The 25,744-nt window shown below is 33.0% G+C and overlaps 3 protein-coding genes across 10 annotated transcripts in view; 2 read left to right on the forward strand and 1 right to left on the reverse strand.

The window, feature by feature from the left end:
• LOC119830520 (protein sickie) overlaps nt 1-10,635 on the forward strand; it is a 125,307-nt gene extending 114,672 nt beyond the window's left edge. For all 8 annotated transcript variants that reach the window (XM_038353569.1, XM_038353570.1, XM_038353571.1 and 5 more), the window contains 15 exons: nt 211-294; nt 1,098-1,226; nt 3,067-3,231; nt 3,347-3,587; nt 3,766-3,905; nt 3,995-4,150; nt 4,254-4,557; nt 4,632-5,286; nt 5,836-5,985; nt 6,784-6,980; nt 7,119-7,227; nt 7,377-7,569; nt 7,832-7,990; nt 8,797-8,880; nt 9,155-10,635. In XM_038353569.1, the coding sequence (XP_038209497.1) occupies nt 211-294; nt 1,098-1,226; nt 3,067-3,231; nt 3,347-3,587; nt 3,766-3,905; nt 3,995-4,150; nt 4,254-4,557; nt 4,632-5,286; nt 5,836-5,985; nt 6,784-6,980; nt 7,119-7,227; nt 7,377-7,569; nt 7,832-7,990; nt 8,797-8,880; nt 9,155-9,277 (2,889 nt within the window). In that variant the 3' untranslated portion in view covers nt 9,278-10,635. The remainder of the gene's footprint in view (nt 1-210; nt 295-1,097; nt 1,227-3,066; nt 3,232-3,346; nt 3,588-3,765; nt 3,906-3,994; nt 4,151-4,253; nt 4,558-4,631; nt 5,287-5,835; nt 5,986-6,783; nt 6,981-7,118; nt 7,228-7,376; nt 7,570-7,831; nt 7,991-8,796; nt 8,881-9,154) is intronic.
• Nucleotides 10,636-12,521: 1,886 nt separating this feature from the next.
• LOC119830101 (protein TONNEAU 1a-like) lies at nt 12,522-14,144 on the reverse strand. The gene has a single exon (XM_038352958.1). The coding sequence runs from the start codon at nt 14,011-14,013 to the stop codon at nt 12,673-12,675; it is 1,341 nt and encodes a 446-aa protein (XP_038208886.1). The 5' UTR covers nt 14,014-14,144; the 3' UTR covers nt 12,522-12,672.
• Nucleotides 14,145-14,907: 763 nt separating this feature from the next.
• The window catches only part of LOC119830154 (gamma-aminobutyric acid type B receptor subunit 1), an 80,995-nt gene continuing 70,158 nt past the window's right edge, over nt 14,908-25,744 (forward strand). Inside the window, exon 1 of the mRNA XM_038353056.1 lies at nt 14,908-15,253. The gene's annotated coding sequence lies outside the window, so the exon portion shown is untranslated. The remainder of the gene's footprint in view (nt 15,254-25,744) is intronic.

Consider the following 25,744-nt stretch of genomic DNA (forward strand, 5'->3'; position numbering starts at 1 on the left):
CCCATAGTTTTAATATCTACATATTATTTTTCAACTTATCAACCGAATTCAATAAAAGGAAGAAGGTTATCAAGTCGATGTGTTCTTTTTTAACTCAACTTTCGACTGTGTGGACCGATTTTTATATTCTCTTATTAAAATTTATTTCTGACGATTTGAAGACGATTTAGTCTTTCATTAGAAATAATGTGTTTTAATTCTTTGTTTTAGGCGCATGTTGTATCCGCCTTCGAGCAAAGCCTCTCGAATATGACCCAACGGCTACAGCAGTTGACAGCGACTGCAGAGAGAAAGGTAATAAATTCTCACTTCCTTTTATGAATTTGACTGGCTGTCGAAGGAAAATTTGCGCTTACAATAAGATGTTAATATCATAGAAAATGGCGACTCATAGACCCAGCTACATAGGTATAAAATATCCTACGAATAATGTTGGTTCAATTTATCGTCAATATTTATGAGCCCATGCTTCGATCTCAGTTAAATAGGTGGAAATATTATTATTAAGATTAGATAATTTCCTCGATTCGAGAAAGCGTACAAATTAAACAAGTTTTGAAATCCATTGATTTAAGCAGATTTAGCTCTCGCGGTAAATCTTGTGTTAAGTGAGTGAAAGATGGTTTGAAATTATATTCTAGATAAGCAAAACTTGTTACAAGCTCCGCGTTTCCATACAGAGCCTTTATATAAACACGTGGCTAGTAAAAAGTTGTATTATTCACCGAGAAGCGGTTAATTAACTTTGTATGTGTCCGCTTTTCTTATTTTAATTAAATTCACCTGTTCCGACGATAAGTACCCTCTATTAATTAATTTTGCCTTATCTAAACCGGGCTGAAGTGTTTAGTTACATTCATATTTAATTAGGAGAATACAAATTACGTTCGAGCTATTAAATAATAAATGACATCAAACGGAAATGCCAACTACATAGATGCTTAATGTACTGACGCTTTTTGTATCAAATAATTTTGACATTAGAAAATATTTTCTTCTTTTGGTTTACTTTGAAATCAACAATAAAGAGCTCACATAATATATTTATTAACTAAACAAATGCGTCGTATTATATATCGCTCCAAATGTTTGCTCAGGACTCAGAACTAACGGAGCTTCGCCAAACCATCGAGCTTCTTCGAAAGCAGTCCATTCAAGCCGGTCTGACCACAGCGCACATGCAGTCCATGGGCATTCGGGCGGACGGAGTCAATGTTACAGGCCAGGTATTTATTATTAATATATTATAATGTTAAGGTAAATCAGACGTATTATAATTAACAATACTTTCTATTAAATTATACAAATAGTAAGAAATTATTACTTTCGTATTCTTCTCACGCTATTTTAAATAATGAAACAATACGCCTCGAATTGAGTGCTTTCGTCGTTTTTTTAAATGCGCAATTGTATTGTGCAATAACTAGAGAGCTGCCTTAATGTAAAAAAATATCTGCTATTGCAATATCTTATCTAAATAAGATAAACTTTTCTTATCACAATGCTATTTGAGACTCTAATTGAGGGTAGTTACACACGGCTTCACCAAATATACATAACTAGCTTTTCGCCCGCGGCTTCGCCCGCGTAGAATTCGCTCATATCGCGCGACATGGTAAGGAATATTTTCTTCACATTCAAAAGTATGGTTTGTTCTTTCCCACGTTTAGTTCCATCTTCATACCAAGTTTCATCAAAATCGGTTTGACAATAACGGACTTTCATACAAACTTTCATCCCCTCTTTTAACCCTTTCTACCCTTTTTTCACAATAAAAAGTATCCTATGTACTTTCCTAAATTCAGTTCTATCTTTATACCAAATTTTATCAAAATCGGTTCAGTGGTTTAGGCGTGAAAGTGTAACAGACAGACAGACAGACAGAGTTACTTTCGCATTTATGATATTAGTAGGGATTAAGTAATGGGTCGTGATTAAATTAACGACGATATGTAGGTCGACTATCAATCGTTGCGCAAGACATCATTAAACAGACACGGTGCCTACAATGAGATCATGTTCATAATAGGCTCTGCTAGGTGACAGCGTGATAATAATAGTTATTAGTTTTATTTGGACACGTGTAACTTTATCAAAGTACATTTTTCCTAATAAATCAATTGACCGAATTCCGTTTATATTATATTCCACTTAATTTCGTACCAAAGCGTACTAATATTATATAATAAGCGTTTTTCATGTCTTCTTAATAATTTAAATTCTACAAGGATCTCGTGTACCAGAACTAGTTCCTTTTGAAATGTTGTGATTTTCATAGATAGTAATTGATTGTTAGTGTTAATTTCTGAACACTATTATTATTGCAACGACTTAATTTATGCTATGTGATTCGGATACTTCGCGGGCGAAACAGACCATTTAGCCCCAAGGTAAATGTTTATTTAAAGTAGAATGCGTATCTATTATTCTGTTATAGTAATTAAACAATTAAATGGAATGCAGTGAGCTTTAATTATAACATGAAGTAGCATTCACTGAGACGATTTATTTATATACCATTTTCTATGTACAGTTAACTTAGTTTTAAATATTGACAGATCGATATTAAAATTTGATAAGCTCATTCAACCATTAGATACAATCATGAATTTCGAAACAGTTAAAAAAGATAATACGCTATGCTCAATTTAACTTGCCACAGCGGTCAATAAATAGACCGTTCTGTTGAAACTGTGATTATATTGTCTATCAATCGACATGTTCTTATACTGAATTGGAGACGTTGTTGCTCAAATGACACGATATCCTGTTAAGGCCATATCACTGGAACGTTGCGCTCCGATTGTAACTCAATCGAAACGGTTTAACGAGCGAAACCGTTTTGTAACGTATCTGTGAATACAATAGCAAAATATGAACGTATGTGCTATTTTAGTCATGCAAATTGAAGCATGACTTGATTTTAAATTGCAACTTTGTCTTCTTGTTTGGTTTAAACCAGTCGTCCAATCTGGAAGAAAATATGAACATTTGATGTAGTGGCAATATACTTATATTGGTGTCATTATTAGCCACAAAAAAAAAACAAAATTTATTATCTTATAGGATCCCACACCATCACAAACTCAGCAATCGTCCCCACAACGTCTCGCGCAAGCAAGCAACGGGGCGATTACGAGACACCTTTCAACTGATAGTGTTTCTAGTATCAACAGCCTGAGTAGTGGATCGTCAGCACCACACGATAAAAAACATAAAAAGAAGGGTTGGGTGAGTTTTATTTAATTAAATCATCTGTTGAGTCATTTTGACACTAACTAATGATCAATTATCTTCGCTTTCAATTTGTTTAAACAGCAACACATAAATTATATGTTTCTTACAGTTAAGATCATCTTTCACAAAAGCTTTCTCGCGAAATGCAAAGATTTCGAAAACGGCGAAGCATGCGTCCCTGGGGCAATTGTCGTCGCAAGACAGTTCATCGGGCTCACATCACTACGACGACCCACACACAATTAGAGAAGGAAGCAACGAGAACAGTCTGGAACATTCCCACGAAACGCTCGACAATTCAAAAGACAAGACGACATGCCCCGCGGATAAACCCGAAGAACAAACCAAAGGTATTCACGTCGTTAAGAACCATGACTTTGTTGCCTTAATCAACTAGTTTGAACTTAACGGCTTCGGTGAAAGTTTATAGCACTTCGTTACTATAATCACTTACATAACAGTTGCCGTAATAACTATTTGATCGAGTAATGGAATTCACACTCTAAAGATAAAAATGTTCTATTGCAGATAAGCAAGATCAATCGATAGTGGATGAATTAAAGAGACAACTCCGAGAGAAAGACTTAGTATTAACAGATATACGATTAGAAGCTCTCAGTTCGGCGCATCAACTAGAAAGTCTTAAAGATACGGTCATCAAAATGAGGGTATGTGTCTTATATAAACATAATTGTGGGTACTTTATTTTAATTCAACTATTTTACAATAATTAAAACTGTTTCTTTTTCTATATCAGAACGAGATGCTTAACTTAAAACAAAACAACGAGCGTCTGCAGAGGCTAGTAACATCAAGATCTTTAGCGGGCAGTCAAAGTTCTTTAGGAACTGGCGGTTCGGCGGTAGAGGATCCTAGAAGGTTCAGTCTTGCCGATCAAGCTACAATGCATCAGGTTAGTTGTACATAATAATACTCAAAGTAAATTAAACCGATATGAAATATTATTTTTAAATTATTATTTATTTATTTTGCTTATTTTTTTTTATGATGAACAGGCCACGATGGATATGCATTCACAACCGTTAGACCTCGATTTCAACTGCATAACATCCACTCCGGCGAGAGATAAAAAAGGTTCTCCAAAATCAAGTATGGTGGAACCGATATATGGAAACAATGCTGCGTGCGAATTAAACGAGAATGGCGAAACAATGCTTGGAGCGTTGAATGGTTCCAGTGATATATTTACTAATGGACTCAGTAGTGGTGATAGAATGAGCGGAGATTACGATATCAACAGTGTTCTCCCTCCGCCGAAAACACGAGAACTGGCGATCGGGGAAAGCTATTCAGATATCGGTAGGACAATAAACTTTCCTTATCAAACACGATTAGATTGAATCGACGCTATACAAAATAATGTTTGTTTTCAGGCGTAGCCGACAGCCAAGGAGATACCACCGATGGGAAGAAAATAGCAATAGCGGTTTATTTAGGACAGCCGGAAACATTCCAGAGATATTTCGAAGAAGTTCAAGATACGCTTACAGAATCTGAATGTAGATTTTACGCAAAACAGTCGGCGAGCGCGTACAACAATCACTTTGAGAAACAATCCAGTTTCGATTCCCCGCGAATGTCACAGAATCACAGTCCAGAAATAGAAACCCAAGACTACCCTCAATCTATAAATAAATCAAACACTAATAGCCTTAAGAGTAACAAGTCGACACATAGCAATTCCTATAAACACGTGTACAATAGTGATTCGACGATAAACTGCAATGAGTTTACTATAGCTTACACGTATATTTCTGGGAAAACGACATGGCAAAACTTAGATTATATAGTGCGAAAGACATTCAAGGATTATCTGTCAAGGATAGATCCGGGGACAAACCTCGGCCTCAATACGGACTCGATCACGTCGTATCACTTGGGAGAGGCCACTCGAGGCCCTGAGATCGGCTTTCCTGAATTGCTCCCTTGTGGATACATAATAGGCACTGTGAATACTCTGTACATTTGCTTGCAAGGTGTTGGAAGTTTGGCCTTTGATAGCCTTATACCAAAAAACATTGTTTATCGGTGAGTATTTTATTTAAATATTAAATGTATTTTTATATGGGCACACTAATTAATCACAGGTATTATCTACCTAATTGATAAATTTAAAATTTGTAATGAATGTATAAATCAAGTTAATATTTTTTAATCCGGTGTTTTATGCTTGTAAAGTGTTATAATTGAACAGTTCCTCAATCGACCGAACCGATACATCAAAAGTAACACTCGGATAGCGGCAATTAATTTTCACTTTTACTCAACTTGCCAATAGCCAAAATTTATTTTTACACACAATATTTATAGCTACACTATAAAAGAATATTAAAATGGACGATTTGTATCTTTGTTTGAAACAAATAAACTAAAGAGTTACTATGTCGATTTTAACAATTATTCTACCATTGGAAAGCATAGTAAAATAGGCAATTTTAACACGCATTTAAAATTCTTATTCCGGGACCTCGCTAGCACCTAGGCAACCACTTAATATATACCATACGTATAATACTCAATAAGTACCTAATATATATAAATTATACACAAACGTATAATACTCAATGTCCGCGTCAGATACGTTTCGCTGCTATCGGAACACCGGCGCGTGATCCTGTGCGGGCCGAGCGGCACCGGGAAGTCGTACTTAGCGGCGAAACTCGCCGAGTTCTACGTGCAGCGCACGCAGCGGAGGGGAAATCCCGCTGAGGCGGTGGCCACTTTCAAGTACGTTGTGTTGTATAATAATATAATTGATTTATTTTACTAGTTATTTGTAGCGAATCATCGCGTCCTTGATTTTGAGTTGCTTGTGTTGTAACTCCAATAGAAACCGTTAAATGGTCTTAATAATGTGAATTAGTACTGGCAAATAGATTTCACATTATTGATTTAAATATGCCTTTCTATTGTCTATTGTTACCCATTGTACTCTTTTTTATTAATAAATGTTCTTACAAGCATTTTATTCAAATGCTACGATTGCAATCTCAAATACAACTCCTGTATATTGTCTTCGAAGTGTCATAACGTTGTATATAGTGAGTGAGTTTGAACCAATGCTGCGTATTGAAGCGAATTTATCTAATAGGCTTGCATAATTACCAAGAACCCTTTATCTATTAACCGGTATGATTGACTTTGGCTCTAATTAGATGAATCCGAAACAAAATATGTTGTTAAATTCAAGTATGATGACTCGACTACATGATCAATATATTATGAACTCCTTAGAGATAACATAGTTTTATTATTAATATTGTGTTATACTTGCCTAAGATATAATTCTACTTTGTAATATACCATCCTGAATTATATATACAAGTTTATTTGAATAGATGGATAGTTTCTCTTGGTGTTTGTTACCCGTTCGGGTAAACGTACTTTATTACGTTTTATCATATGGTAGATTCTGTGTGATATTTGATTCGGAGATGAGCTTCTTATTTGTCATAATTACAATGCATGCGTGTAAACCGCGGTCTCCAGCCCTAGAATGAATAATAACGCGCGTGTTTGATATAGCGTGGACCGCAAGTCATGCAACGAGGTGCGCGCGTACCTCGCGAACATCGCGGAGCAGTGCGGCGCGGCGGCGGGCGGCGACGAGGCGGCGCTGCCGTCCGTCGTCGTGCTCGACAACCTGCACCACGCCTCCGCGCTCGGCGACGCCTTCGCCGCGCTGCTGCCGCCGGATAACCGCGACATGCCCGTTATCATTGGTATGCTTCTGACGTCACAACACATAAGATAGCTGCACATCATGCCATATCACTTTATAACACCACACTAAGATGTCTAACCCTTATTTTTGATGGTCCTACTCTATAAGAATTTTGATTTATTGTGTTCTATTCTAGGCACAATGTCCCAAGCAACATGCAATACGACGAACCTGCAACTACATCACAACTTCAGATGGCTACTTACTGCAAATCACATGGAACCCGTCAAAGGATTCTTGGCTCGGTAAGCCTTTATAAAACACTTCATAAGAGGTTCCATTACATATCTATACAACTTACTGAAAAATAATTAATCGTGTTTTTTTATTGATATACAATTGTTGTAAGTTCCCTCATAACATTCACAATGTCAACCGAACCAATTGGTTGCAGGTACCTCCGGAGGAAGCTGTTCTCGCTAGAGCTGCGGTTGGGGCGGCGCGAGCCGGCGCTGGCGGCCGTGCTGGAGTGGCTGCCGGGCGTGTGGGCCGCGCTCAACGCCTTCCTCGAGGCGCACTCCTCCAGTGACGTCACCGTCGGCCCACGGCTCTTCCTCGCCTGCCCCATGGACCTGGAGGCTAGTCAGGTACACCCGCGTTTTTCAATCACCTTTTAAAAACGAATTGGAGCGTAAAATGCAATAGGTACATTTAATGTTATATTAAGTTTACTCACCAGCTCCTAATTTCGACCCACTCTTTTTGTATCCTAAAACAAATATGCGAGTATCCAAATTGCACAAAAGTCAGAAATCATTTTGAATACCTTGATGGTGTACACAAAAATGTTCAATAGCATACACTTTACACAAGTGGGCACCCATTTACGACACCCGTTCTGACCCGCAGGCGTGGTTCGCGGACGTATGGAACTACAGCATCGTGCCGTACGCGTCGGAGGCGGTGCGCGAGGGCGTGGCGCTGTACGGGCGGCGGCGGCACGCGGCGCTCGACCCGCTGCACCACGTCAAGTCGTCCTACCCGTGGCGGGAGCCCAACCACTCGCACGTGAGTATTGCACTGGAGGAAGGAAAAAAAAATCCCTACAAAATGGAAAAAAGTGGTCTTTATGAAGGAATCGAGCATGCTTCGGCACGAATTGGGCCAGCTCGCACCGGGGAAGTACCACACCCCCACAGAAAACCGGCGTGAAATAGTAGGATGCTAGTGTTTCGTACGGTGAGTGGGGTAGCCGGAGGCCCATTTCCTTTTCCTCACCCTTCTCAGTCCATTCCTTCTTTCCAGTCATCAGTCCTTTCCTTATCCCTTACCCCTTAAAAGCGGGCAGACAGTTCGCTTGAACATTCGCAGAACCTCTGCGAATGTTCAAGCGAACAATGTTCAAGCGAAACCACCAGCTCAGTTACCCGCTATGACAAAAAAGAAGTGGAACATGCCATGGGAAAGCGAGAGGGAGAGCTACAGCCTGCGATACCTACGATACTGCGGTATGTCAGGCGGAACTGTGTGTATATGTTTGAATTTATGTAAATTCAGGAACAATCGCAATGTGCTATCTAGAATTGAACCGATTTAATGTGAATAAGTGAACAACATTAATATTGTTCAGAACTACTGCTACTCTAAATACAAACATAAAATGATACCACGCAATCAACACCACAAATCACAATTGAAATAAAATATTTGCATAATTACTATTCTTACCCTTTAATTCTTACCTTTCTACGTATTTAGGTGCCTAATTTGTACGAATATGTCGTACTTAACTTCTAATTTAACACTTATAATCTCTATTAGGTATTTGTCTTATTTATAAGACAAACATGAATTAGACATCTTATTGGTTACAGACCTTAAGGCCGATAACGGTGGAAGATATGAACATTGAAGAGGGAAGCCAGGACACCAGCGCTAATAACAATCAAGATCCATTGGTAAGCCACAATTGATATTATGCTATCGCTTCAAAACCTTCCCTGAGAATTATGAATATAAAAATTCGGAATTAATGTCTATTGGAGATATATTTTGGATTTAAATACTTATACGGCATTTTTTGGAAATGGATTACAACTTTAAAATAAATCTTTTTAAAATTTGAGTTTTTTTGCAACTTTGACTTTGCCCCAAATAGGGCTATTTTGTAAACGTAACAACCGTTCATATTAAAACTTATATAGCTAACAAAATTTCTGTTAAATTTTCCAGTTAAACATGTTAATGCGTCTGCAAGAAGCGGCCAACTACAGCGGCAACCAAAGTCAAGACTCGGACAACGCGAGCATGGACTCGAATCTCACGCACGACAGCTCTATGGGCAACGAGCTCTAACTTTATATTATCGCCTTACTTTCTATTAAACGAACAATAAAACAATTCGACTTAATATTCCTATTTATTTGTTTAGGCGTTCATTCTTGTTAGCCAATGCGTGTAAAAATGGCATAAATACGACGACTATGAGTGACTGTCAGATCTTCATCTGATTCGAAGTTTCTACCTTCCTTACCTTGTATCAGTGTGTTATTGATGTTTAAATAATTGAACTGAAGCTGGGAAATATTGGTCTATCGTCTTTTTTGAATACACTGATTATTTCTATTAGATAATTGTAATATAAACATTATTTTCCAGCTTTGGCCATTTGGTATCGTATCGCTTTAATTTTTCCGTTTGTATTTTAAATGTTTATTGACAAATATATGCGCTTTAAACCTAACACACTTTACCTATTTACATGATTATTTATGTGTAGGTAATAAACCTTAGAGTTAATGAAAAATAATGATTTAAGCTACAGAATATCCATTAAGGATTCAATTTCAAAAAACTTTATTTAGAAAAATACTTCAAATCACTTCAAGTACCAAATATATTCGAACTATACAACTCTGAGGTTTTGTAAAATAATCAATTGTATAAAAGTAAGAAAAGAATCTAGTGCATTTATTTTCGAGTGTGAAACTAGGCGATATACAAAGCCAAATATTTGCCATATATGTAAATTTTTATTTATTTATCTGTTAGCCTTGTTTAGTATTTTGTAAGTATATTCTAATGTTAAATACTCTCAAGAAATCAAATTATTTCCAAGGAAAGGATTTGCTCTGCATATTTGTGGACGATAGCAAATACTAAAAGCAAGAGTCGTAGCCTTTCTACTATTATTGTATTTTCGTTGCAACTTTTCATAGTAAATTTTTTAACGCTTTCGTTAAAAAGTTTAATACGATAGTCTATGAATTCATGAAAAATACTCTACTGCAGTGCCTGGAGCGATATAATTCCATTGTGAGATACAGACAGCGTTTAACTGTCCCTGTTTGTAATGAAGCATTGGCTTTTACTATTGTTATATTTTTCAAAGTTAGAATATTGACGCGATTGCATTACTTGGATGTAATGTGTGTATATTATTATGAAAGTGTAATTTTTATACCATTTTCATATAAAACTCATGTACCTAAAATGTTAAGGTGTAAATACGATAAAAATGTTTAATATAATTTTTTTTTCTACGTGATTACACTAACCGCTATTATGCCATATACAGTATAGTATTAATTTTGTATAGAAATGTAACTTATGTTACTGTGTTCGGTATGGATTGACTTGTGTGCATAAAAAACGTGATATCTACAATCTATGCTTTACATAAATTGTGAAAAATAAACTTTGATTACATATAATATGCCTTCTTTTATTTTATCCATTTTCTTTCCACCATAATATATTGTCGTTCAAGTTTGGAAAAAATTTATATGAAAAGAACATTATATATGTAATGTCCTTAAGTATCACTGACAACATAAAGGAAAGGATAAAGGAACTAAATTTCCAAAGGGTACAAAATATAAGACGTTGAAATCAATTATATACATAAAGCAATAACTTTATTTTAAAAGAGCTTACCTAAATTTACATGTAATGACAGTTTTATTGAAATCTACCAGAAACAAATGTGACAATGGAGCAATTTGGACGGAACCAGTTAATGCTTCTAGGACTAGATTATTGACTGAAAATTTAAAGGAACCTCTGTTGAAATTTGCTTCATAAATAAGGCACAACCTTTTGCAAATGATTAAAACAATAAAATTAACTCTTATAATCTAATATAATGTTAGATCCGTTTTAAATCATTGGTTGTTCGTACATTTTTTAATAGTAATATCAATAGTCCAGAAAAGTTTGGGTGGATACGACAATACAAAAGTGAATTAAAATATAACATGACGTTTCTAGTCAACATGCTAAAAATATATCCAATAATTTAGCCAGAAAACATAATTGTTAGTATTCATGATCTTATACAAAATACTTGCAGCTTGTAGATAGGTGCTCTAATACTTATCGACATTACAACATGACACTGCGTCAATCTCTGACAAGTGATTTATTATAAATGACGATTTATATTATTTCCATTTTCACCCTAATAATTTGTCTGGAAATTGTTTTTTTTTTTAATTTTGATGACATTTTTTTTTCATAGTTTTAAAATACTATTATTCCGAACTCGTACTGGCGGTGCTTATTTTTATTTCTGTATTGTCGCCTTCACCCAGTATATGCTATAGACCAGTTAAAAATGTTTCAATGTTTGTAAAAATTAACCAATGTTTGGGCTAAACCTTCATCAAATTTACATTTATTAATCGAAGGAGTTCCTAAAGATACAAATAATAATATAATGATGAATATAATAAACCAAAAATATAAAACGAATTTAACAATACCACCATACAGTTACTTAATCTCATGCATGCAATTTATATTAACCATGTCATTGCAATTGCATTTATAATTAAGTACATTCTATTAATTCTATAAATGGAGCTTTTCACTTCCTAATTCTAAGCGACCGGAACATTTAACCACTATCAATACGGACACAAAGTCATCTGAATGATATATTCATTAATGTATATAATGTAAAATGCAAGAACTAAAAATACATGAAAGCATAATTTAATAACTACATTTGAGTATTTGGATCATAAAGATGTTATATTTTACCCAGCACTATGTTACACACAACATTGACAATTTAGATTATAAATGTAGAATGAGCAAATGTTATTAAATATATAAAAGTTAAAAATGTTACATCATGCAGTGCTATGTATATACTATATATCACAAGTGTTTGTACTCTGAGCTATCAAAATTTTATACATTGTGCGGGTAAAGCATCCATTTACATTAAATTAATCCCATTGTAACTTATAAAGGACATACATCATTTACAAGAAAACCATTTAAAAATTAGAACACAAATTCTCCTCTAAAAGTACTCATACTTACTGATCAAGATTTTGCTGAGCTCTTATGTATGTCTATAAATATTTTTACTTGCAAAAATTTTGAACACACAATTTTCAAATTCCTTCCTACTATTATACTAAATATATTTAGTGCAATACATCATAGGAATTAAAACATTAAAATCTAACTATTTCCTAAAGGTTACTTATATTATAAAATTTGAAAATGTATAAAATGCCTTGTTGGATAATTCTCCTGTAAATATTAATAGATTCAAATTATTTTTGCCATCAAACATATTTAAAATATGAGTATGTTATATTTCTATTTCAAAAGAAATAATTTTTTTACATTGATTGATCACCTTTTGAAACATTCACATTTAAAGGAACCTTCACATGCTGCAAATAATAATATTGTCAATTTATTGAAACTTTCAAAACATCTCATCCACTTTTCTAATCACTATGAAAATCAAGACTTAAATTTGATATGGATGGTATGGGAGATTCAGAAAAATCACCAGAATCGTTACTAGACTTCAAGCTGTTATTATCTGGGCTCTTTGTCTTTTCAGTGTTGATATTTCCTTTACTTTTTAAATTGTTCCTACTTTGCCCAGTAAAACTTTTTTCGCTGACTAAGTCTGTTACATCTGATATAGAAATAGAACTTTGCGAATGAGGTGATGAATGCTTATCGCATTGAGAGCTTGTACTTACTCGTTTCTTATCTTTTGTATTTTGTTCCATAGTTCCAGAAAGTAGAGGTGAGGAGAAATCATAACTATATTCAGGTGTGTCATATTTCAGTGAATGTTCAGGTGATTTTTTGACACCAGCTCCATCCTTACAAACACTAACTTCGCGCTTCAAAGATTCAGATGATGCACTACTCAAAGTTGGAACTGAATCTATCTGAGATCCATGTGTGTGAGACTGTCGACCTGTACTGTCCTTTGAATCAGCATGTGGAATACCTGTGGTATTCAGTAACATTTCATCTTGCAAGTTAAATGGTTTTAATTCAATGTAAGATGTAGATTCACTGCTTGTGTTCACTTTCGTATCATGTTTTTCAGTTGGAGTTTTATTTTGTTCATTGCTACTTATATTCCCTGATACTATACTAGTAGTAATATTTTGTGCCACAGCCTTATTATTATCAATATCACTTAAAACTATGTGTTGATTAGGAACATATTCTGAGCTATTCCTGTTTCCTGTGGAGTCACTAGACGTGTCTGTATCAGAATTGTCTAAATTCAACCTTAGATCAAGTCGTTGTTTCTCATCGGAGGAATTACCAGACTGAGATTGGCTCGTAGAGGAACTAGTTTCTTGATTGACAATATACGTCGAATGATCCCCTTGATCACAACTATCACGCGAACTTTCATGCTTCAAATCAGTATGCGATTTTAAAAAATACCGAAGAATCGTTACGAGAATGGGCTCTTTTTCCTTATTAGTTTGATTTATTTGTAGCATTTCATTTATACTTCGCTCGCCTCTGTATGAGTATTCTTTTCCTTGTCGTGTTTCTGACATGTAAACAAACAAGGTATTTTTTAAATTACAAAACTCCAAAAATTCGTGTATTATTGATAACGATAGAATTCCTTCCGGTAACTTTAAAATCTTATCCAAACACTCATTTTGTTTTATATTCTCGCAGTCATCCTCGAATGCTAAAAAGATATTAGCTCGCAACAACGCGCGTATTTTAGCAAGGGATCCATTCTTTTCTAACGATTCAATAACCAAATCTCTGAGTTCCGTATCTTCTGGCTGTGCCATTGCATATAAAACCAAGTTGTTTTTGATTCAAATAAATATATCAATCTAAATAAAAGTATTTTTACGTGTTTTAATAATTATTGTTTTGTATTTCTTTCCCCGAGATACTATGAAGATTGAAGTATGATTAGTATGAGTTGCTGACTTACTGACAATGACATTGACATCATGACATTCATGTCTAGCTGTGGATACTGATATTTTGGTGTATATTAGGTATAGATAAATTAAAAAGGAAATATTAATTAAAAATAATAAGTACAGGTAACAGTTACATTTATATGTAATTATAGTTCGGATTTATTTCAACAGCCTGTTGTGTAATGATTATAGAACATTCGATTTTCTCTGTTTAATATTGATTCAGGAAACAAATATTTTTTTTGTGTCGGCGTGATAAAAACATAAATTGTTTTGTTTGTTTTATATACGCACTACCTAATTAAATAAACTATAATAATAAAGAACTATTTTCATTCACGGTTTTAATGGTTAATATAAAATAATATTTTTTATTTGTACCTACTCGTAATACACAAAAGCAAACTTATATTTGTTCAACAATTTATCCAATAACAACATAATAATTTTCAAAGTATAAATTAAAGTGACAGTATTCTAAAAAAATCTGTTATTTCGCTGATTTATTATTCAATTATGGTAGATAAACAAAAATCGATAAATTCTCCACAGAAATATATCAATTCGCGCTATGGTTAGCATAATTAACTACTCGGTAGAGTAACCAAGAGCATTTTCCCCACGTTTATAATCATTTTCATAGCTACTATACATTTTATTCGTAGGTCTTTGGGAACGTGCTCGATTACAAGGGGTTGAAGGCTTGCGCCGGGAAAATGTAGAAAATTCAGTCAGTCGGATCGAGCACGCGCGGGAGGTCGGTGCATTGGTCCGCCCGCCCTTAAAATGACACTATAGTGAAAGTTTTAGATTATTATACATAGTAAATATAACTATTAAAGCCTTGATAATGTCCAAATGTAAAAAAACAATCAAAATAAAATGAAACTGAGGAAAATAACGTGTATTGGGCAAGCAAGTGATAAAATACTAGTGGCGGGAAACCGTTTTGATATCGCCTGACGTGTTGTGTCCTATGTGTACATAGAGCGAGTAGAGCCGTCTGCCCTAGAGGGCGGCCGACATGCTGGATTCGTCGTGAATCGATATTTTTGGAACGTTGTAGAGCTAAAATAATGAGGTTGAGAATTTAATACAGGTATGAATATATTTTATATAAGAAAATACTTTGACGGCAGTAAATCATATCATCTACGTAAATTTTTTTCAAATGTTGCTTCATCCCTACATTGGGCGCCAAAGTAGGTACCTATAAGCCATTTACAAAAAAATATTGAACACGTTTTAATGTAGTTTAAATTTATGAAGCGTAAAGAGGAATGATTTTTTGTGTTTGGAGGTGAATGATTCTGAAACCGATAAAGGTATTCTCCATAACGGAGACAGCTTTCATAAAATTATGAAGAGATCTAGTTTTTATGACATGAAACCTTTTATACTAGCGAAATAAATGAGCATGCAGTTATTGATGTCAATTAATCGATTACCTACATCAAAATTTTCTAAAATAAGAAATGAATTCTTAATGTAATTACAAAAATTAAAAAGCTACAAAAAATATTTAAAACATTCGTAAATTCATATAATAAATTGAATCAAAAGGGTACTAATTTTTTTTATACCAATATACGAGTAGATTTTATGTCCCAAAAACAGGAATTTTAATAATTTAAAAACCAAAATAATAAATTGATTATTAGATATCTATCAAATATTGATTCTTCAATAAATCATTATGAATAAACCTAATATCATATGCATATTTGCAGTTAAGATACTTTTTTTGCACAATTATTGCATACTATATGCTTATTGTATGCTATCGGTCCGCTCCGGCTCCACCTGGGGTACAAATTATATTGTCTATAGTATTAACGCATTGCATACATATACAACGGTGAATTTTTGAAATCGATCTAGTTGTTCATGAGATACGCGCGTTCAAACAAAAAAACCTCGGCAGCTTTATATTATTAAGTATAGATCTAAATCTGATTATAATAAACTGAACATTAGTGATTCGAAATTTTGTAGTTATATGAAATACGATTTAATTATACTAGTTAGGTACTTAATATTAAAATTAGCAAGTATAATATATTCCTAGGCATGTTCCACACACCTAATTATAGTTGTAAAATATGCTTCAATATAAAATATAAAGAATTTCTTTAAATTTAATAGCACATACGCCTGAAAAAAAATATTGAGATACTTTAACTTTTAATTATTATAAGGAAAATACAACAGACACTAAAGAAGTATTTAATATTTAATACGTTGCTTTTCTAGTGGCGGATTCTAGAAAGAGAATAACTTTTTTTTAAAATTACATATCTGGTACATATAAACAGCAATAGTGGCAAAAAGCCCCCCAGTCAGCAAATTAGCAACCATTTAAAGATTAAAATTACTGCACTTGACTGTACAGACGCAATGATTTAGTTATAAATTTTAAGTAGAGACTAGAGATCATATAAATGTGCGTATTTATAACAATGGCGCAAATATGTGGCGTTAGGCCTAAATGCTAGACGTAATTGCTTCTGATGCTGGGGCCATATAAACCTCAGATGTTTTATTAAAATTTGCACTGAAGAAAAATTTGGTAGACGGGATGGAAATTATTTCAATACTGTGAGGCAGCATATCGGATACTGCCTCGAAAAGCAAACATACTTCAATATCCTTATAGTTTCAGAATTAACGAAACTAGAATCATAAAAATTTTTGGCACAATCGAGTTTGTCACATGAGCGTGTAGATTTTAATGATATAATACTTATTTTTTAAGTAAAAGTGGGAAACTGACCTGGTGGTACGCTTTATGGTAAGCGAACGTCACCACCCACTAATATTTGCAGTGGTAGGCTTTATAAATGCGTTGTCTGCTTTAAACGGATAAGGCTTAAGGATAGGGATAACGTGAGGGAAAAGGAATGGGAAAGGTATATGGCACGAGAATAAACGAAACATAGTAGCATTCACATGCTATTATTGCACGTCGATTCTGAGGTGTGGTACCTATCCCGGTGCACGCTGGCCCTATCTGTGACGAAACGCGCTTGACTCCCAGACAAAAAAATATATATATATTTACACTAAATACAAATTAGACATATTAACTATTATTTTTACTTGTTAGATGATTTGTGTTTCCTAATTACTATGTCATGTTTTATTTTTAAATATAATTGCGTGAGTGAAAGCAATTGTTTTATAATAAGAAAATTATCGTTTACAAACACAATGTAAATACGAGTAACTTTCAGGGTTTTCCAGCGGAAGGGGCGTTATTCTTGGGGACAATCAATACGGACGTCTGCATATTTAAATTTATGACGAAGGGGACTTTAAACTATGCTTTATATCATTGTATTCATTATAAATAATAAGAGTGTGAACAAAACAAATAAAAATCAAATATACCACAGATTACTAAATAGTTTAGAAATTAAAGATTTTTTAACGGATTTTAAACGTGACCTCGATACTTGCGTATAATCAACACAAGAAAATAGTACTTAATAATTACTACGTAAATTATAACTTGACTATAATCAATACATTGTTGTTTTCTTCGTTTTCATATAGGGTATATATAACTAATAAGATTGATATCTAGCAATGGATCATTATTTTTTAATTTGAACATCATTACTAACTATTTTTGCTATTAAAATAACGTTTGCTAATAAATAGCTGGTAATAAATAGTATGATATAAATATTACGACAAACGTAAGTGGGAAAAAATTATGATGATGCAGATGCCAGCATATATCGAATCGTTTCAGATCTAATTTCCTCAAATGTAAGACGCAAAATTATCATATCTATTACATAACAACGCAAATACATTCTAATGGAGCGAATTTAGGTAGCTTTGAGGGATTGTCCAGTGAATGTATGAATAAATGCTTCGAGAACGACGGCAAGTTTCTTGAGCACTTATTTTTCCACTCAGTTTCTCGTTCGCGACGTGATTCGCTAAGTCACGTATGAACTGAAAAATGTTACGGCCCTAGTTCCTTCTATGTATTGAATACCAATGGGCCTACGTCAAATATTTAGCAATGCGTAACATCAATATGGACCTCATTCAGACATGGCTAGTAGTTACTAACTGCTGCCTATGAGGCTATGTATGATTTTGGAAGATAGCTAGGTTCACCGTTTAATAATTCACCTGGAAATAAGAGTTTCGAGAAAAGCAATTACTCTGCTAGGATGCTTCACGGATAATTACTCAATAATAATTTAAATATATTTTGAGATTGTAGGTACTGCTATATTGCAGCTCTTTGTAGTAGAATAGTAATATTCTGCTGAATATTAAACTTTGAATTATGAAATTTATAAAGAAGTATACACAAAAATGTTCACCTTTGAAACTTTAAATTATATATGTTCTAATTATTGTCAGAGAGTATGTGTGTATGTAAAAAACAAGTTATTTGCCATTTGGTCTGATTGGAATTGCCAGTGTTCAATGTTCATTGAGGCAACAATAATTTATTGAGATCGATTCCGTCACTGCGAGTTTCGAGACGGCTATTCAGATGCAGAATAATTAAAGCTGAAGACCTCTTCATATTCAAGTGCAAACCCTTCAAGTGATATCTATTATTATACTTGATCTCTATGGTATTTCATTACAAAGGTACAAATTGATTACAAAATTCAATTAAAGAATTTTAGGGAAACCTTTGAAAAGATACAGTGGAACTCAATTTTTTATCATTTATTATCATCATGATTTATTGCTTTAAGGGAATAAATTATTAATGTAAATCCAAAGTCCAAATTCTCCATTTTACATATGTGCATTGATTTGTTGTAACAAAATGTAGCCTATATTATTTAAGTTCTTGAGACTCATAAGCTTTTAATATGATTGCTGTCTATATACAACCCTCAGTTTCTCAACAATTATTGAGTGAATTTCCATTAAAATTCAAGTTGTTGGAGTTGCTATGGATGATCAAACATTTTTAATAAAAACTTCATAGCGGTAGGAGTTGGTTAATCCTGATTCACAAGATGTTGTGCGACAACTTTCAGCAAATCATATGAGATATACGAAGAGGCTACGAGATTATATTTGAAGAACGTTAAATATTTTAAATAAGTATTAAAATGAACATGTATAATAGGACTATACTAAGCTACTATGATATGAGATAAAGTTTTCAGTCAAACTCAGCAGTAATTAAGATATTTCCCATTTATCGAAGTTTAACGAGTTTGTTAAAGTTTTTGCAATGTTTAGCAAGGAGGCGGCACGTTCATTATTTGACTCTACGTTTTAATTGAAATGTCACGAACTTTTACTAAATATATTCAAAATAAGTAGGAACTACCCATGAGTTGCTTACAGAAACAAGGAAAGTTAAAATTGAATTTAAATTAAATTAGTTTCAAAGGATATAATGGTAATGAAATCTTGGGCCAACTTCTATTATAAAAGAAATGAAATCAATTCTTTGTTATTTTTTCGGTTTAAATATTGATATAACTATAAGGGGTTTTTGTAAAGATAATTTTGCAGCATATGGATTATCGGACATTACATTGCACCAGTTAGAACATTTTTTAATATAATTTAATATTCCTGTATACATGACCATACATACCTTTATCTCCATACTTTATTTTGTCCTATTTTCACCTCATCCCAATTCAAACAAAAGATATCGTGGAAGTTTTGTCTAATTCACCATTAGGTTCTTCCATTTTTGTTTGTGCAGAATCCAACTTCTCTATCCAAATTTCTTTTCTTGGCAAGCTAGCGTCTCTAGATATTCACAAAGTGCCAGATGCTTTGCAGTATATGCAAAATAATAAATCACATATAATCTTTGCAGACGTCACTACATTTTACAGGTAGAAAATGTATCCAAGTATATACGTATTACATTAAGTATCAGAGAAAGCGATGCTTTCGCTATAATAGAATGCGTGATTTACGTAGGTGTTATAATTTATAGTCGTTGCATTAAGTATACTTGCAAATTGCTTAAATATTGAGAATATTGTTTCTATAAATAAATGAATCTTCACATATATAATCTTAACTGAAAAGAACTCAAAGCAATTATATTACTGACGTTCATTTCTTTATAATTTTTTATGATCCTAAATTTAATTCCCGTTTACATGAAGTTATGAAGCTTCACGTAATTAATATAAAAAAAATCAATTCATAGCTTTCAGCATTGAATGAAAATAACATTATTATTAATCGGTTATATGATGGCAATATTTTCGTAACCTATTTATTATATTATGGACTCAGTAATGCCACCCTGTAACTCTCATACTCTCAAGAAAGTACAACCACACAGGGAAAGGTCGTTGGAAAAATAAATAGCTTTTTAACGGGATTTTATTTCTCTTGTATGTTTATCACTATTATTGTTGATCTGCTGAGACGAACCAGGATCAAATTCAATTAGAATTTGCTCCTGGAACTTTTTTTCATACATTCTTTATCATAATTCAATCTATGTGTTAATGATATAAGACAGTGCGGATTCTGATATATTTAATTTGAATCTACGCCTTCCTGTTTTACACGGTAGCAGGATAAAATAACCTTTTTTATGAAAAAAGATTTTCAGACCATAGGAAATAAAAAAGATTTGTTCAAAACAAAACTAATTTCAAGAAGTTAATGTAAATAAATAGAGTTCCTGCTGGTTCTCAAGTATAGGCTAGGAATTCACTCGTTGAAAGACAATTTTCTACGTGCAATCGTAAACCAAAATAAATCAGTAAAAGCTTCTCGAAAATCCACTTTGTATTTTCTTAAAAGTTTTTCAATTAAAACGAATTCTCAATCACTTTGCAATTTCGCAGCCTTTTTTAGTTATTTTTTTCCTGCTACGAAAGCGAATGTGCATAAATTGATTTTCAATGAGATACGTATATTACATATTCCACAATTTTGACTGAACTACTATCACGACTACAAGTTAATTACATCCCTTTTTATATAAGAATTGAATTTTTTAAATTGACTTTTAACCCATCCAAATATAATATGTTATTAATATTGAGTTCATTTACCATAATGCTTAATTTAACACACAGCTATATAATTACAATATAATAAAAATACTCTGTTCTTATAAGAGGCACTTTTGATTGAGATTTATGAACGAAGCCCAACTAACGATATTTTGGTTTATCAATTACTATTTTAAAATTTTCATTTGAAACTCAACAACTTTAGCTCTGTTGCCGAGAGAAGAATATAAACATAGATTTTATTCTATAAAAATACTATGGTAGAAACTTTTGAATGTTTCAAATATATCTAGAAGATTCATTTACTTCTCCTAAGTTTTTACAATGGAAATATCGCCTACATGTATAGAAAAAAAATCTAAAAACCAACATATATTTATCTATATATATGCATCCCCTAACAGTCGATTTGAGATTTTATCACACACTTATATGAACCCATCGACATATTTTCAATGAAATATTTTCCATAAAATTCCTTAGTGTTATGATCTGTCCTTATCTAATATGTAAGGAGCAAATTGAACATTTTCTTTATATAACTTTAAGATTGTTTTTGCTAGGTAGAAAGAAGAAGTTGTCTTTTTTTTAGGAAACTCATACACATTTACATCACAATCACATTAACCTTATACAATTATATTATTAAAATATCAACACATTGTATTAAAATAATAGGCATCAATCCCTGCTAATGTTATAAATGCAAAATTAACTGTCTCTCTGTCTCTTCTCCATACCCAAGCCAATGAACCCATTGAGATGGAATTTGGTTCAAATATGTTTTTTGACTAAAAAAGAACACAAACCCACGAGAACTGTCAAAACCGAAAGTGTCCATATTTTCCTCTAACAAGGCGTGCGAAGCCAATTAATAAAATGTAAGTAATGGTCTGACGAATCATCGATTGTACAAAAATTACTCATTCGTTGATTAACTCCACTATAATATAACAGTAAACTCGTAATGCTAGATAAAAAGAAATACAATTGTAACAATATTCGGTTGGACGAGCGCGACCTATCCGCTTAATAAATACCAAAGAAGTCACATTTCTCGTGACTGATGTTTAATCCGGTAATAAACAAAATCCCTTACCCTTTTTCCTTAACATTTCATTGTGCTGATTTATTGCCTGGTATGGTATTTACTTATTTGATAAACACTCGATGGAATATATTTAAAACAATTTCGATGATTTTTTGGTATCGAAAAGTACCTTTATAAATAAATATATCATTACTACGAGTTTTTCAATGTTAAATTCAAATTTAAAAGTTTCGAAAAGGTTTATTGTATTAATGGATAATAAAATTTCATGAAATCGTATATTACCATCTTAAATTTTTATACTTATATCCAATAGTTAAAGAATTTTTGAAATCGGTGAAGTAGTTCCTGAGATTAACGCGTTCAAACATTCTCTTCAGGTTCATATTAATAAACGTATACAAGGGAAAGCATCTAATAATCAAACATTTGTATATTTACGGTACATTACAATGTATCAAATTACCCTAAATGTATGCAAACAGAAGTCATAACTCTAATGTTAGGCGTAACTTTCATATTACCTTAAGTAGGGTATAATTGGATTATGAAAGTTGCGAAATGTATACAACGTCGAAACATTGTTGTTCTGAATACACTTCATGATGAATTAGCACAGGGTAACTCGCGTGACTAAACTACTAACACGGTGAGTTATGCTGTATTCTATTCGTTAGCAAGCGGTGGTCTGTGCGGTTCGTCGGACCTTCATACTTTGGCGATGTATCAAAGTCGCCAACTCGGACCAAACGAGATCACAAGTTACGTGCAATTAACAAAAGCTGCTAAGGCGTATCGGATTGTAACTCTCAACTCTCATTAAATGTCCAGTGCTTTGATTGAAAGTTGAGACCTTATGCGAACAAAATGTAGCGTAATACGTACGCTTTTCTCAATTAGTAGAGTAGGAACGGTAGAGGCTTTTATCATTTAGGTGTATTTGTTTCCTTTATATTACACCATTCCTTGAAAAGGCGGAAATGTTGTTGAAATAGTGAAAAATAACAGTATTATAACCTTTTTTGTGAAAGAGATAGACATATGCATGTGTTTTATATTCCCACAAAACGAATTAGTTTTTTTTTGTTCACTGAAGAAAATATTGTAATTATTATCTCCCTTATTTGAATTATGTCTTTACAAAAAACTGTAGCTCCGCCGTCAAAATATTATGAACTCCAGTTATTCCTGTTGTGTATTATTTATGACAGCTAGCATTAACAAACTGTCCGACAAGCGGACAGCTGACAAGGCTGGATTTAATATCGTCCGTGGATTTAACAATTCATCCGTGATATCGTCGCAGAGTAAATAAATAAATACTTAATTATGAATGGGAACGTATTTAACAAATTCAATATGAGTTTCGTAGTCTTACTCTTGTTTTTTCAATTTCTCCTTTAAGTGATGTTTAAATCAAAAAGTGATATTTAAACCAGTAATCTTTGTAATAATCGTTGTGTCTTGATGACATGAAATATTTAAACCTACCTAATTCTATATATCACCTCTCACCACAAACTCTCATAGATGCTTTCACGGTAAAAGGCACTCGCCTGGTATAGTGACTTACATGTTAGTTCGTACGTGAGAGGTTTTAAAATGTAGATCGCTGAATCTAATACTGGAGAATGAAACTGTAGGGGCACGTTACGTTAAAAGCAGCGTCAACGAGATCGCATTTGTCTGAAAGTGTTTTCTGATAAAAGATCACAAAATTGATATGCCATATCAATCCTTAATAAAAATATGGTTTGTCCTCTTATTATTTTAACGAAGCTAGGAGATACCGTAATTTCACTAATATTATTTAATTAATATAATTTAAGGTTCATCCACTTTTAATTATTAAGTATTTTATAAAGTTTTGTCAACGACACAATTTTGTTACCCGCCATAAAACCAAATATATTAACAACGTAGTATACGATATACGAAACATATATACTGTTTATCATATAGGTACAATAAAAAGGAGGGTTTAAGCGTGAATAAGGGTTTCAATGGATCGACCTTCTCCAAATTCTGTAAGAGAGTCTGCACACTAACTCTTTTATTAAACTCCTATCATCTTCAGAAGAAGATATCAAATTTCCTACCCAGGAGCAACCCTGAAAACGGTTTTGTAGCCAACTCCAACTAATTCAAAATAATGTGAATTTGTCTTATGTTTCAACTAGATATTGTAGGTATTGATTTATTTCACTGACAATTTATTTATAACTTCTTTAATTTTTACATAGAAAATCTTTAACACTCTCCCTCACCTAGTACTGAATTTAGTAGCTCATAGATCTTAGTTAGAGCGTTATCGCCCCTACTGTTTGCCAAATGCATGTAGTAAAATGAAAGATAGGGTACTTGGTAAAATTGTTTCTGTTTTTATCAAAATATAATTTTGTAATAATCAAATGGCTCAATTTTATGTGCCGTATATTAATTTTATAGGCCGTTGCTATTGGTATGGTCTTGATAACTTTGAGTTCGTCGATTAGATCCATCATATATGTTACCTCCCTCATGTGGGAGGTTCCATTACGCAGCCGTGTGTGGATGATGGGTATTGAGTATGGAAATTAACTCTCTACTTACGTAAATGTGTATAAAAATCTATAATGATATACAGTACTAATGTTTGTCAGTATTATAATGTAGTAGCAGGTTCTAAACTCATTTTTTTTTTACTTTACTCGATATGTCCGTAAGAGATTGACTTTCTCTTTTGTTCAATAGAAAATTGTTGTAATTTGGTCCCATTTAAGAATCTGGACTGTCCTCCCAAGGGATGATTGTGATCTTTTTTTAAGATAAATATCACGTTTAATTATTATCTAAGAACTTTTATTATCAGTTATTAATGTAGTGTAAATATTTTGAGGGCATAAATTTAAATGGAATTTTTTTGTGTTTTGGGGTTTTCTAAAATAAAGTTATTTGAATTTCCATAATATTTTTAAGTGTCGAAAGTGCATTGAAATATAATTAATCTTCATACTTTATATAATTTTCTTAAAACCAAACTCCCCTGAAATCAATCAGACCGATGCTTGTGAAATTTGAAGGTCTAATAATAATTCATTACTGGGTATTCTATCTACTGACAAAGCATTATACATATATTAGTTAAAGAAATAAGTTTTGAAATAACAAATTTTATATTACATTTGGATGTCTGTAATATTTCTATGGCAGTAACGTTCGTGAACATTATTGTAACCAACGACTGAACTATACGGTACTGATAGAGACCCATTATTCTCAATGTAGGTAATGCTTCTGAAAAATATTTTACGTGTATTGCCGCATAATTCATGACAATTCATGTTCATTTTCTGGATATCATAATCATAGGCAGAACTCAATACGTGGCAATAAAAATTGCAACGCAATTCGAAAACAGTAACGTTGACATTTGCAACTTTATTAATAAACGTGAAATTGGACGTGAAAGCTAGTGCTCTCTCGTTATCGAATTCTCGATATAAAGTATTTTTATGAAGAAACTTTATTTAAAAGCATATAAAATGAATTCGTTTTTATTCATTTA

Source organism: Zerene cesonia, chromosome 11, assembly GCF_012273895.1.
Source record: "Zerene cesonia ecotype Mississippi chromosome 11, Zerene_cesonia_1.1, whole genome shotgun sequence".
Lineage (NCBI taxonomy): Eukaryota > Metazoa > Arthropoda > Insecta > Lepidoptera > Pieridae > Zerene > Zerene cesonia.

Bases quoted from the DNA above. Each gene is read 5' to 3' on its own strand.
- LOC119830101 (XM_038352958.1), bottom strand. From the start codon at position 14,013: ATGGCACAGCCAGAAGATACGGAACTCAGAGATTTGGTTATTGAATCG.